The 13,720-nt window shown below is 45.6% G+C and overlaps 1 protein-coding gene across 2 annotated transcripts; it reads right to left on the reverse strand.

Annotated features, from left to right (window-relative positions):
- Nucleotides 1-6,911: 6,911 nt before the first annotated feature.
- LOC104048983 (apovitellenin-1) lies at nucleotides 6,912-10,100 on the reverse strand. 2 transcript variants are annotated; one of them, XM_064466588.1, is made up of 4 exons: nucleotides 10,083-10,100; nucleotides 8,554-8,655; nucleotides 7,999-8,158; nucleotides 6,912-7,331 (listed from the first exon to the last, which is right to left on the reverse strand). In XM_064466588.1, the coding sequence occupies exons 2-4, from the start codon at nucleotides 8,612-8,614 to the stop codon at nucleotides 7,232-7,234; spliced, it is 321 nt and encodes a 106-aa protein (XP_064322658.1). In that variant the 5' UTR covers nucleotides 8,615-8,655; nucleotides 10,083-10,100; the 3' UTR covers nucleotides 6,912-7,231. The 2 variants fall into 2 exon arrangements, with proteins under 2 accessions (XP_064322658.1, XP_064322666.1); XM_064466596.1 differs by lacking the exon at nucleotides 10,083-10,100 and adding an exon at nucleotides 9,762-9,949.
- Nucleotides 10,101-13,720: the final 3,620 nt, after the last annotated feature.

Here is a 13,720-nt window from a genome sequence, read left to right on the forward strand (position 1 = left end):
CTCGGCCCATGCCAAAACACCCTTCCACGGGTGGGCCCTTGCCGGCCGGGAGGGAGGGAGGGAGGGATGTACCCGTCCCAGCCCCACCAAAGCGTGGGTTTAGTACTATAAAACCGCCCCTCCCTCACCCCCAGGCACCTCTGCTCGGCTCCCGCTGCCCTGAGCAGCCCCAGCTCGGGGCTGAGGACCCCTTTAGCCTTCCCGCCGAGCCCCCGGTGTGGGCCTGGCGGCGGGCGGGGCGGAAGGCGGGAACAGTTTGGTGCACCGCAGCTTCCCAAAAACTAACAGCACCCCAGCCCCAATACTGAAGTAAATACGTGACTGCGTGTATCTGCGCGGGGGAAGAGGCGCCGTGGCAGCAGCACGACGCCGCTCCCCTCCGCTCCCGCCGCCCGAGCCTACCTGCGCGCCCGGGCCCGCTCCCGCCCGTGCCGCCGCCCCGGCCCCGAGCGGGGCAGGAGTGTAGCGGGCGCGGCCGGGAGCGGGGCCGGGAGCGAGGCGAGGCGAGGTGGGAGTGATGGTGATGGTGGTGATGAAGGGGGCGGGGGGGAGGCTGGCGGCATCGCGTGCGAAGCGGTTCGCGGCGGCTGTGCCGCTCTGAGTCAGTGCTCGCCGCGGCGGCAGGAGGCCGCGGGCTGTGACCGAAAGGGGGAGAGGTGCTGACTGATCTCTGCCGCCCGCCGGCGGGCCGCCTGGCACGCAAGGCTTTCTGTCAGCCGCCCGCGCCCCGCCGGAACGGCGCAGCCCTCCGCCCGGCTACCGCTTTTTAGTCCCCTCGCCTGAGGCGATTCTCCTGCTCCCGGCGGGCAGCCCCGTCCCTCGGCGGGACTGGCGGTGGCTGGGCGCCGCCTTCCTCCTCCGGCCGCCGCGGGGCCTCCACTCGAAGTACCTTTTTGTGGGTGCCAGTTTTCCTTATCGACACCACACACCCCCCCATTTGTGATTTTGGTGTTTACTTGTAAAATTTGAAAAAGGTTCTTTGCCAAAAGCCTGTGGGAAGCGCAGAAGCAGCTGAAAGGAGGCCCTGTCAGCTCTGCGCCTCGCTGGACGTCCACCATCTTTGCTCCCCTCACGGCAGCGGCCACACCTCTCTGTCCCTCCTGGCCACGCAGCTGTGCACTGCCGTCACCTGAAGACCAAAAATACAATGTCTTTAGCTGGAAATCTGTGCAAGCTGTCTGTGTAGGGGAAACCACCACCTGGCTCTTCAGTGTGACTACCAGCCGTAAATCTCAATTATTTTACATGACCTTTTCCAGTCCTCATCATATCTCCTTGGAAGGAGAAAATACCTTGCGTTAGGGTTTCTGCTACTGAAAGACGTGGACTGGTTGTTGACAAGGACAGAGGCCGCTGCTCACAGCAGCGCAAGAGCCTGAGGTGTGCGTTTGTTAGAATTGTGATTTTTCCAAGTGTTAAAAGAAGAGGTGAGGGGAACTAGGAAGTGTGAAAGCCGAACAGTTCTGTGCCATCAACACTCTGAGCCGCTGAAAATGGTGCAAAGTATTCGCCATAATAAACACTTTTTGAGAAAGGGTGTTTTTGCAGAAATCAGGAACACATGAGGTGTTATTCATCCATCTCGGAAAAAAAACAGAAAAATTACATTTCTTAAGATTTCATCTCAATGGACTCAGTTGAACCAGTTACACCACAAGCTTTCCCAAAGCTTCTAAGTGAATGGTGATTACTCACAAGGAAAGTTTCGGTGACATGAATCTCACTGAAATGAATGCTTCGCTTACGAAGCCTCTCCAAGAATCTTGAAGCACTCAGTGAACTTTTACAGACATCACTTGGGAAGTGATTTCCATCCCTCTTTTACCAAAAATTACAGATTACACAGTTTATTCCTACTGAAAAGTGGGAGTAAATGTGAAATATTTTAACTCTGAGAGTAAAATGTATAGCCACCTCACTACCTGTCCCGTGAATTTGCCCCAGGATCTCTTTTAGGATAAAATGCTTTTTTTTTTCCTACCTGATCCCAGCCTGAATGCTGCCCCAGCTGCTAGTTTCTGCCTTTAAGGTACTTACTGAAGGGTGATGCCAGTAACAGCAGGGTCAGAAGTATCAGTGGGAGTAGGTTCTCCTACATTGTAGATTGTACAGCAGATTAACCATCTGGAAGGTTTTCTGCTTACTTCTTTTAAAGCATAAAAATGCATAGATAATGACATGATCAGGAGACTCAGTAAAAACAAATACAGAAGTCTATGGGCTGATTCAGTTTTGCCTGTATACGAAAGCAATGAGATATCAAACAGCTAATCAGCATGTGGCTGGCTTGGATTTTATGGAGGTTACGTTGCAGAAGAGCAAAAGGGTTATAATTAAGCGCATTTAACAAAATATCAAAACTTTGTTAAGCTTTAGCGTGGAATTCATACCAGGTACTGCTCTGCTCCAGCTCTGCAGTGATGCAATACAGAAATGCTGCTGGGTTTCATTGATGAAGTCACACAACAGGCTCAAAATGCAACGTGAGAACCCTATACTTTCCAAACTTCTCCCTACATGTTTTGGCAGTGCATACAAATGGACTGAAAAGGCGGAAGCAACAATTTCCAGGACACCAAACTCTTAAGGGCACGTTCAGGCTCTTTCATATGACTCATGACTTTCACTCTTTCAAAAAGAAATACTTTTGAAGTGCCAAAAGAACTGAGAGAACGGAATGCTGTATTCTTCCCTGGGGTGAGAGGGGATTTAAGCTGCAGGGCTTCTGCAAGGGTTATATCTGGAAAAAAAAGACAGACAGACTGAGCAGACACATGCAAAACAAGCAGGTAGGAAATAATCTCTGTAGCAGAAAGAGCTGAAGTTTCTGGCTTTTTCATGTGGTAAATGCTCTTATCAGCCCAAACGGATCTTTTCTAAACCTTCTTCTAATACTGGTGCATTTACATAATACATATGCATGTGAACATTCATGCATGATCAGGGAAGCACAGACTGAGCAAAACAAGCAGCAATAAAGAAATCTGCAAAAGAGCTCTGCAGAAGTGGTGAAGCAATCGGAGTTGGAAGAACTTTCTGCTCTGCATGGGGACGCTGATTTCATTTTGGTTGCTCATGGTACCAAGCAGCTGCTGAAATACAGAAAATGTAAAATGAGATTTTTTTTATTCCAGACAAATGGCTAAGTGCAAGATTATATTGATAGCTGATCCAACTAATAATTACAAAAACAAAACAAAAAACCAGAATAACCAAACCCAAAACACAGGGGACTCATTTCTCCTGTATTATTGATACCAAATTGCTCCAGCAGGACAACATAGAATCACAGAATGTCCTGAGTTGGAAGGGACCTGCAAGGATCATCGAGTCCAATTCCTGTCCCTGCACAGGACAACCCCACATTCACACCATGTTGGCATGTTCTTAATGTTAACTTCAAGGTCCATGCTACAAGTACCTTAGGAAAATGCAGATGCACATCATAGACGTACCTCGTACTTGCAGACCACTATGGATCGTTTCCACCTGTCTTGTACAAAAGTATGAAAGGCAGAAGAAAGGGTGACCATGGTGAAATGGTGGCAGCTGACATTCTGCTCAGAGAGGAAAAACCCTTTACCATAAAGCTGGGTAGGAATCTAAAGCTTCCTTTTTTGTGAAGGTTTGTGAACCCTACAGCTGAGTGGAGAAAAAAGTATTTTGCATCACCCTTGCTACAGTTGTTGATACAGGCCACCAGAGCTTTTGCATTTTTAGATGTCTGTGCCTTTTTTTGACTCACTTTAGTTTTGCTAGAGCCACTTTCATAGCTACATATAGGTGACAGACACAGGTACCTACCTACATTTTCTCAAGCCTACGTCTAGCTAAAACTTCTTCACCCTATACATCCCAAGCTGAATACTTTTGTTAAAGTGTATAGCAACCCATCTGTCCTTGTGAACCACCTCCTTGCAAAAAAGGAATGATTTCTTGCAGGTCAGTTCTCCAAATGATCAAGATCTTTTAAAACTGCAGTCGTGCCACCAAGCCTGCTTAGGGCCCTTCCTCCCAGCCTTTGACTGTCCTTACATTTAACAGGCACATGCTCTGCCCATCTCCCCACCACAAAAATACAGCCTGCTCTCAGACCCCGAGCACAACCTGACAGATGTCCACACACACCTTGCTGTTTTGATGAGGAGCCATGGAACATCCCTGTGAGCACAGCTGCAGGTGCAACATCGGTTTCACCTACATCGGTATCAGTGGATGTAGTTTTTGAAGCTTTAAACTGAAAACCTTATCTTGACTCTTGGCCACAGTAGGTGTGATCCGTAACTAGAACTCCACAAAAACATAGTAACACAAATTGCAAACCCACAGCAGCAAGGGTTTCATAAATATTTAGACCAGGAGCAAGGGAGAAAAATTCCTTCCTAGGAAGGTTGGACTAGGTGATCCCTGAGGTCCCTTCCAACCTGTGATTCTGTGATTCATAGCCCTTATAGAAGATAGGCACTCTCATTCTACTCCTAAACCCATCTGTTAGCTCTAAATATCGCAGCACTACTGTGGCAATATTGAGAGTAGGGAACGAGAGCCCTGCCACTGGCCATTGGTGTAGCAGGACACATAAACAGAGGGACACGTTTTGCCAAACACAACCCTGAATTTCCTGAAAATGTATGTTTACCAAAAATAGCCATTTGGTATATATTGCCAAACAACATCTGGCAATAAAACTTTGATGTGTTTGACACACACAAATTTTTTGGTAACTTACTCTTTGCTTCCTGTTGTTGTTCTTCCTTCAGAAATTACCCTTGTTTACAAGTTATTGCTGCTGGTTAAAGCGTTTACCTTCCTGGCATTATCAGCACATTGACACAGGCAAATAACTGCTCTTCTAAAACTCTCCAAATGACAATTACAGCCATGAAAGAGGAGTGAGAGAGAAGGCTCTTCAGGCCGCTACTCCTCAATATTGCACTCTTTTTTGTTAAAACCAACCTCCCCACCCCAAAACACCACCTTCCCCCAAAAAAACCCAAACAAGAAACCCCATGACCTTGTGGGTTTGGGGTTTTTTCATAGTATTTATTTCGGCACACTGTCTTGTCAGAGCATGAAGTGCAGATGATATGTGTCCCAATGATATTTGCATGCAATGAATACATGTTCAGAAATAGTCCAGATCTGTAAGACTAGTGTAATTTTTGTGGTTTTAATAATCATAACTCAATTTTATTGACTGACACATTTGTGAGGAAACTAACTTTTAAATGTAGCCTCTCCTTCGGGAAAAAAAAAAATGGTTACAGTCTGAAAAACATATGATTCAGAGCTCTAAATCATGATGGAGCGGTGGAGATGGAAGCCTTTTCCTTCCTATCAAGGCTAAGGAGGGATAGCCTTGAGGAAATACATTCAGCTATTAGAGCAATTGCTGCTAATTCTCTTACTTCCTTCAATCTCTATTGCTTCTGTCTTCTCCCTGTCACCTCCCATGTCTCCCTTTGCTCTCTTGCACACTTCTAGGGGAAGGGCCAAACGCTGACATCTCCCAGCTCCTCCATGGGCTTTTCTGCTTTTCCTGCTTCCCCTATTCAATTGTTGATTACCTGATAATCTAGAAATACTATCAAGGAGCAGCAAGAGCTGGGATGTTCCAAGAGGGAGGACAAGCCAGGAGCCAGCAGAGACCACAGCACAGGTAATGATGCTCCCAGCCAGGGCACAGCCCTGCTCCACCCAAGCAGAGGTGAGGTAGTAACTGTGGCAGGGTCCTTCAGCTGTACCAGGGAGCCCACTCAGGACAGCAGGAGGCAGAGCTGGAGGAAAGGCTACAGCATAGGTGCAAGGCCCATCCAGGAAGCACAACCAAGGATAGAATGAGGCTACCTGCAATGTAGGTCCAGCATTCATGCAAGAAAACCCACCAGTAAGCCAAGGCAGCAGGGAGCAGCCACAGGTTTGGGTGCCCAGAGCTTGAGTTTAGATGTGGCTCCTGGATCCATAGGCAGGGTGCATGGATGAGGGTCCCAGGTGAGGGCTATTACTGGTGCTCTCAAGCTCTGTCAGAGAGTTAAGGGTAATGCTGAAGCAGAGCAAAGTTTTAGGTTTAAGACCCCAATGAGGGGAAAGTAAATGGAGATGCACCTTAAAAGAGAGTAGCGTTGCTTTGCAGTTATTAGGCAAAACTTTTGCCAGTTGTAGCGATGCTTTCCCTCCTAAGCAGTAGCTCTGGCCACGTGCACGTGACTCCTAGATCTCAGGCTAGCAGTGTTTTGTTTTAGCCTCTGCTGCAATCTCCCGTTGTGATTTCAGACAAATTGCTGACTTGTTTCTGCCTGCTTAATGATAAAGCAGGTGGATTTCTTTATCCAGTGTGGGCATCTGAGATGAGGCAGTTACACAGGGCTGACAAGGACCTGCCAGGTCTTCATAGACAGTCCTGGGCATAGGTCCCCCTCTCATAAACTGGTGACCCTCCATCTTGAAGACAGTGAGAAATTTTCCCCTTGCTTCTCCTTTGGAAAGGCTATTCAGTAGCCTCACTGGTTGGCTGATGAAACGTACTTTCAAAGTCCTGCTCAGATTGACAGACAGTTCAGTTTTCAGTTTACCGGCATTTTTTTTCCCAAATGATCTGAAATCTTCAGACACTTGATATAGGTGCACCTACTTGCTTCTTACCTAATCAAGGAGCACAATCAAATAGGACTTAAATTTCATGGTCTTTCCTGATGTGATGTTACCGTTGCCTTGTGGCTACCCTGAAAGATGCTTAGGTAGCGCCCCCTCCACCCAAGAAGAACCTGAGCTTAGTTAAAAGTGCCTGAATGGTCAGGGTTTGTTAGCATTGCCTGCAAAAACTCCTTGTGAATCAAAGCTACATTCTCAGCAGAATGGAAAGCCAAGGTGGATGTGATTTTGTAATGGTCAATACAAACAGGAAACTTAAGGAAGTGTAACAACCAACAAGTTTTTATTAAAGGGGCAATGGTGAGGCCATTCAGGAGGAATTAATTTTCAGGATTTGGCTACAGAAGAGCTCTACAATCTCATTGCCTTCCCCATGCCCAGCCGCAGGTTTTTTTTTGACAGGGGGACTTCAGCAGATGCATTCCGTTCTTTGGTCTTTAAAGCTGGGTTCCCTCTAGTAGAATTAAGAGGAGCATCAATTCTGTTTATTGACTGATCTTGGTCCGTAGTAGGGGCCGGGGGAAAGAGGACACTGTGAGGACCAACTCACATCATGAAACACTGACTTGTCTTGTTTTGGCTAGTAGCCTAGGACTTTTGTGTACCACAGGTTCTTTATTTTTTCCATCAGCTGTTCAGCCAGTATACTGAGTTTAGTTGTTTCTCTGATGAGGAAGTTCCTGCAGGAGATGACAGTGTATGTGGTAAGAAACGCAAATACATGAGGGTAATCCCTGTCTGCTGTAGTTATTGCACTGCCTGTCACTGAGGGTGTGAAGCTGCTCAGCAGTCCTGGAGGGGCTTTCTTCAGAAAACAGGAATAGGCAGTATGTGTTTGCCGTGAGTTACATGAAACTGTATCTCTAGGGTCATCATGCTTTTCCTTTTGGGAGGAAGCTGGTTCCCCTTCTTTGTGGAACATGTATTCACAGCTAGAGCAAATTCTGTGATTTGCATCGAGTGACAGCAGTTTCCTGGCACCTTCGGTACACAGCCCTTCACAGGCAGCACGGCAGCACCCTTCCAGGGGGGGCTGATCCCCCACCAGCCAGTGGCCCCCTCACTTGCTACACATGTATAAAGAGCAGCACCTGCTATGCCCACGAGCATTGTCATGTTCAGTGTGCACCCCAGAAAAGAGCTTGCACTTTCATGTGAAACCATATCGTCCCACACCACCTTCCAGCACCCCGCTCCCATTCTAGTCAAATTAGGCTTTGGTTGCTGATTCATTTCCCATTGGGTCTCCCCATATAGGTACTTGATTAATCTGTTCTTTCTCCCACTCCTCCTTCTCCCTTTTCACCCATGGCTATTGCAGCGTTATCACGGAGGATCTTTCCATACCTGGTCACAACAACTGCTGGAGTCTGGGCAGCATCCACCAAGAACTGACCGACTCTAGGGGACATCTTGTTCACAGTTTCGTAGATGTAAGCTGCAATTGCATCAGGGATGACCAACCAGTCACGACGGTCTCTCTCAAACACGGACTTTGAGTGCACTTCTGAGAAAAAGGAGGCAAAAAACCTTGAGGCTTCTCCAGTCACTTGTGTCTCTGATATCTTCCCCCAGGCGCAGTGAGAAGAGACTTGAAATTCTGAGATTCAAAGCCTCTCCCAGAATTCACTATAGCAGCATCCAGCAGCCCTTCATCACTCATCTTTGGGCATCTAGGTCACAGGCCTTATATGGCAGAGCATTTGCACCAGGCACAGACAATTTTCATGCCAGGCCCCTACCAACCTGTTTCACGCTGCCAAGCACTATATATTCATGGTCTTGAACTGTGTTAGTGGGCTTCAGTCCTATTTTATGGATGCGTTAGACTTCTCTAAGGCAAGTGAGAACCTGTAGAGCTGAGCCTTGTCTCAGGCAGACAAAAAAGCTTTTGAGACTTACCGGGGAGAGTGGTGCTAAGGAGCAGAATCAGAGCTATCACCAATGCTCTGGATTGCAGCATGGTTTGCAGTACCAGTTCTACTCTCTACACCAAGAGACCTGCTGGAATCAGCATACAATGTTTTGTTTGTTTTCAGAAAAAAAACCATGTCAGTTAAACACCAAATTTTTGCAACAATCCTAACCAATAAATGAGGATAACAGGAAAGATCACGGTGCATTTCCTCTGAAGAAGTGAGGAAAAGATAGTATAAAAATGAAAGTGTCCTTTTATTTGTATAATCACAAATAGCCACAATGAATGATAGCTTTCAGAGCTCCAAGAAATATATGATGGTTAAAGCTACTTCTTTGATACGAGAGCTAAAATTCCTTGTTTCAGCACATGAGCAAACCACTAAAACTGGCAGAGGTCAGAATAGGTTTCCTCCACACATAAGTACAACTGAACAATTCATAATGTGGGATTTTTTGCTTGATTTTTTCTTTGGTAAATTGCTTCAAAGAACATCGTGCTAGTGAGTGCGTCACATACAATGATCATTTTACTAACCCAGTGATCTTAGTATTTTGTCTTGCTCTAGTTGAGAAGAGACCCAACTACCTAGCAACATTCTCGTGTCTTTCCCACACTGGGATTAATGAAGCATATAGTAGCCCAGGCAGAACAAGTTATCTAAAGTGAGTAAGTGCAAACTTCAGCTCCATCCAACTTCCTTTATTTTGTCTATTAAAAAAGTCAGGATTGGAGGAACTTTTGAAAATTTGGTACTTGGTTCATTGAAAAGGTGACATTACATCTAAACCAGCTTTTCAAACATGTTGCACTTAAAAAAAGGTGTTTAGAAGTAAAAATTGATTTATTCCCTGAAGTAGAGGGCTGCATGCAACATGAAGAAAACATTGCAGTGTTCGGAATTGCAATGGTGAAAAGGCTGCAAATCTATCACATGTGAATGCTTTGCTAAATCCTGTGCCAGGTGGCTGCAGGAGCAAGTCTGTGCTCCTTCTTATCCCACAGTAAGGAAATTTCCATCAATTTTTATTTCCTTCTGTGCATAGATTACCTCAAAAAGCTACCACTCCATTCACTAGACATTTGCTGACCAGCAGCAGTTGCTCCGTTGCCACCTTCCTAGAGCGAGTTTCTCCCTCTGTAGGCAAAAGGTATAAATTTACTTCCCAAGAGCATGAAGTGGTGATCTTACCTGCTTTAGAGCCTGTAGCCCCTGTGGTGAACGCAGCTGGGAAAAGGTTATGTATCTTCCAACACTGAAATGCTGCAATCCCTACCATGGCCTTGACCCTCCTATGAGTGTCTTATGGAGCATCCATCACTCAGCTTCAATCCAGGTCACCTCAAGCACTCCCACCCTCCTCCATTTCAGCAATATTCCTGGCTATGGAGCTCACACTTTGGCTTGCAGTAAGAAATCAGGCAAAATAGAAGACCACCTCTACTCACTTTATGTCCGAGATACACCAGTCACAAAGTCCATACCACCCACAACAGAGAGTTCAGCTCTTACCTGTCCTGCTTTCTCTCTTTCTCAGGCCAAGGCTGAGGTAGATGCTCATCTGAGACACCGGCATTTATGCAGAGCTAATATAGCGATAGCAAGGGGTCAAAGGTCCTGCTTTGTTTCCCCATTTGCTCTTTTGCAAGCTCATGCAGCTCAGTGGGACCAGCAAGAAGCTGTGGAGGACTCTGGACCTGTTATTGAGATTTGGTAATGGAGGGTCAGTCTGACCTGAGCCTAAGAGACGTGGAAGGCAGCTCCTGGGTCACTGAGTCCCATACTTTTGCAGGCAACCATGTCATAGAGGCCCCTTTCATAAGTGGACCAAATTCCACATTAACAGGAGCTAGAGCTGGGCTGAATTTTGCTCCCAGTGTTCCTGTGGGAAGGCCTGTGCCGTAACCTCACTGCTCTGACAGTTGGAACTTACTTGTGGCTATTATGGCCGTTGGTATTTCACCCTCCTATCCAACAAGTGCATTAGCCAAATGGTGCACTGGGGTAAGTGTGCACCCCTCTCACATTTCTTCTTTCCCCATGCCCAAGTCTTTTGCACAGGCTGACAAGATGGGCATACATCAGAGCCAGCTGTCAAAACTTACCCAGTGGAAACATTCAGCTCCGGGGCCCCCAGCCCAAGAAAGACATGGACATGGACATGGACATGGACATGGAGTGGGTCCAGAGGGCCACAAAAAATGGTCCAAGGGCTGAAGCACCTCTCCTACAAGACCGGCTGAAAGAATTGGGGTTGTTCAGCTTGGAGAGCAGAAGGCTCCAGGGAGATTTTATTGCAGCCTTTCAATACTTAAAGGGGGCTTATAAGAAAGACAAAGACCTTTTACCAAGGCCTGTAGTGACAGGACAAGGGGTAATGGTTTCAAACTTGAAGAGGGTAGTTTTAGATTGGATATAAGGAAAAATTCTTTATGATGAGCGTGGTGAGACACTGAAACAAGTTTCCCAGAGAGGTAGTGGACACCCTGTCCTTGGACGTGTTCAAGGACAGGTTGAATGGGGCCTTGAGCAACCTGGTCTAATGAAAGATGTCCCTGCCTTGGGCAGGGGCAGGGTGGATGAGATGATCTTTAAAGGTCCCTTCCAACTGAAACCATTCTATGATTCTGTTACAACTTCTCCCCAGGCTCCCTGGGGACCTGGTCCCAGACAGAATGTGGCTGCATTGCTGCTCTAGGGCGTGTTTTCCCATAGCTCAAGTCCCAGGTGCCTGTTGCATCTTGAGTCAGGCCAACCACCTGTATTTGGCACAGGCAACCACTGAGCAGCAGGGGGAAGAGACAGAAGGCCTGCAACACTGAGCTACAAAGGGCATTAGCTAGGGGGAATGGGAAGGACATGAAGCATAAATTAAGCCTACTGTGCAAGACCCAACAGACCTCCATTCTTATGTCACCCACTTACTTATTAGGTGACTGTCACACATGGAAAGTGTGAAAAGCTCAGCCAGTATCTCCATTTATCAACCAAACAATATTTCTAGAAGACTTTTCTTCTCATGGAGCTCAAAGTACTTTAGAACCAAACAGTAAGCATTCTCATTTTACAGACATGGCAGCCAAGTCAGCGATTGCTGTGTGTAGGCACATCATTAAAGAGGGCTGCCAGTGGTTTCCCAGACATTTTTCCACTCTCGTGGTGAGTATTTATTCAAATTATCTCCTTTCTTGGAAAAACAAAGAAAAAAAGTCTCCCAAAATAAGAACAAAAATTCCCCCATGTAAGCAAACTATTTTGCATCTTTGTCCAAAAAATAATAACATAAAATTCTTACTAACGTATTACAAGGTTAATTCCAGAAGTAAGAACAGAATATTTTCAGTTCCACTTCTGGTGCAAACACTAAAAAGCAATTTATGATCTAGGAAGAACACACAAGAGCAACTGCTTGAAAGTTCTCTTAGATTTTAATTACACATTTGACAGTCATTGAAGAGAATCTACACATTTACCATCTGCTTTTACAGCTGCAATAATATTCAGAAGACCAGCACAAGGCACATTATAGGCATTAAACTTAACAGAAATAGCAACGAGCAGTCATTAGTTGCAGGGGTTAATTTAATATAACCTCAAGTATCATCTCTCTCCTATGTCAGGTTGACAAATGGAAGGGTCTAATGATATTGAGTGCTTTAAACTGATGTGCTGCCGGAGGTAGTAACATAGAGGGGACTTAGCTACCCTATGTAGTTAATATGTACCACTGGAGAGCTTCACACTGTGGTTGTTATCACACAAGGTAACATCCCCCCTGAAGTTAGCCTAACTTTAGCTAGTGCTGTCATGAATACAATCCCAGAGATAGCAACTGGGCATTTCAGCACTTTCTACTGCCAAACAGGCACTTGCCAGGACCAGATCAATGATTGCACAAGAAGCAGCCCTTGCCCTCCATTCCTGGAACGGCATTCCAGAATGGCAGGGTGCTCTGCAAATAAGCAAGAAAGCCAGATATTGCAAGTCCTTTTTTAATCAAAGAAAAATTACATGATTTTTTATCTCCCGTATGAATTTCTGGTCTAAGGTGGAAAGCAGCTGACAGGAGCAGCACAGGTGTCCTTATCTGCCCCATGTGGCATGGTTACTTACTCATTACATTATTATTTGAAATTAGGGTAACTCCAGTGGCTATCAAGGCACTTTATCTGAGACAGAAAATTCATTCTTGGGGGTAAGGTATATTCTTTCAACTGCATGACAGGAAGAACAAAAGTCTAGAACGGCAGTAACTCCCAAATGTGAAACATATTGAACTTTTTTCATCACAAATGGGCTGACATATGAACATCAGCTCTTTGGAATGGCTGAAAAATTAAGCATGAATAAATTACAGCCTAGAAAGAACAAGGCTAGGCTACTTCCTACTGTTATTTCTTTCAGTGTGCAGTATTTGAGCTGCTCAATTCTCTCTCTCTCTTTTAAAAAGTCAAAGACCCTGTAATCTTACTGGAAAAAAGAGTCCACATAGTATTGTGCAGTGCTGTCACAACGGCTTTCATTTATAGCCAATTAAAAATAGAAATAAGCATTCAAAGCAGACCCTATTTCTCTCCCACTTTTCTGTCTGCTTGCAGTTGTAAAGCATGCATATTCAGATTTAGTTTGTAATTATTTCACAGCCCCACCAACTGGTGTTTTATGAACCGCAGTGGTCTGTGGACCAGTAAACCTGGTACCATTTCTATTTCCCTGCTGGATAACCTAATCTATTTCTGCTACAATTTAAGAAGTTACAGAAGTTGTACTGAGGTAAAATCAATTTTCCCTGAAGATTTTTCGTTTAATGTTTCTATAAATATGAATCAAGTGACTGAAAAGGAGCTCAAGTATGATAAAGGTAAAACTCTTCGGACTTCACACAGCACAAATTGTGCAAACTCACACAATCTACAATTAGTCAGCCTAGCTCAATTATGGGGACTAGAGGAACAAATAAAGATGGAGGGCTCCTTCACAGGATTTAGATTAAAAAAAGCACAACCTCTGCAGTTAGTGTGTTCATACTACAGTAGCAAGCTTCAACAGCTGCTACAGTTACACAAAGTCATCTGGGTTTTCTTGCTGTGTGAGGGGGTTCTTGCTCATGAGAAAACTTGCAGGACACATCTTGGCTTCCAGATGCTTGA

The sequence above is a fragment of the Phalacrocorax carbo genome, chromosome 1 (assembly GCF_963921805.1).
Source record: "Phalacrocorax carbo chromosome 1, bPhaCar2.1, whole genome shotgun sequence".
NCBI lineage: Eukaryota > Metazoa > Chordata > Aves > Suliformes > Phalacrocoracidae > Phalacrocorax > Phalacrocorax carbo.

What these genes read in the sequence shown, in the direction of transcription:
- LOC104048983 (XM_064466588.1), bottom strand. Translation starts at nt 8,614, where the DNA reads ATGCTGCAATCCAGAGCATTGGTGATAGCTCTGATTCTGCTCCTTAGC. An exon ending in CCTTAGCACCACTCTCCCCG is followed by an intron (nt 8,159 to 8,553) that starts GTAAGTCTCAAA and finishes CCTTTTTCTCAG; the next exon opens with AAGTGCACTCAAAGTCCGTG. An exon ending in CCAGCAGTTGTTGTGACCAG is followed by an intron (nt 7,332 to 7,998) that starts GTATGGAAAGAT and finishes CATCTCCTGCAG; the next exon opens with GAACTTCCTCATCAGAGAAA.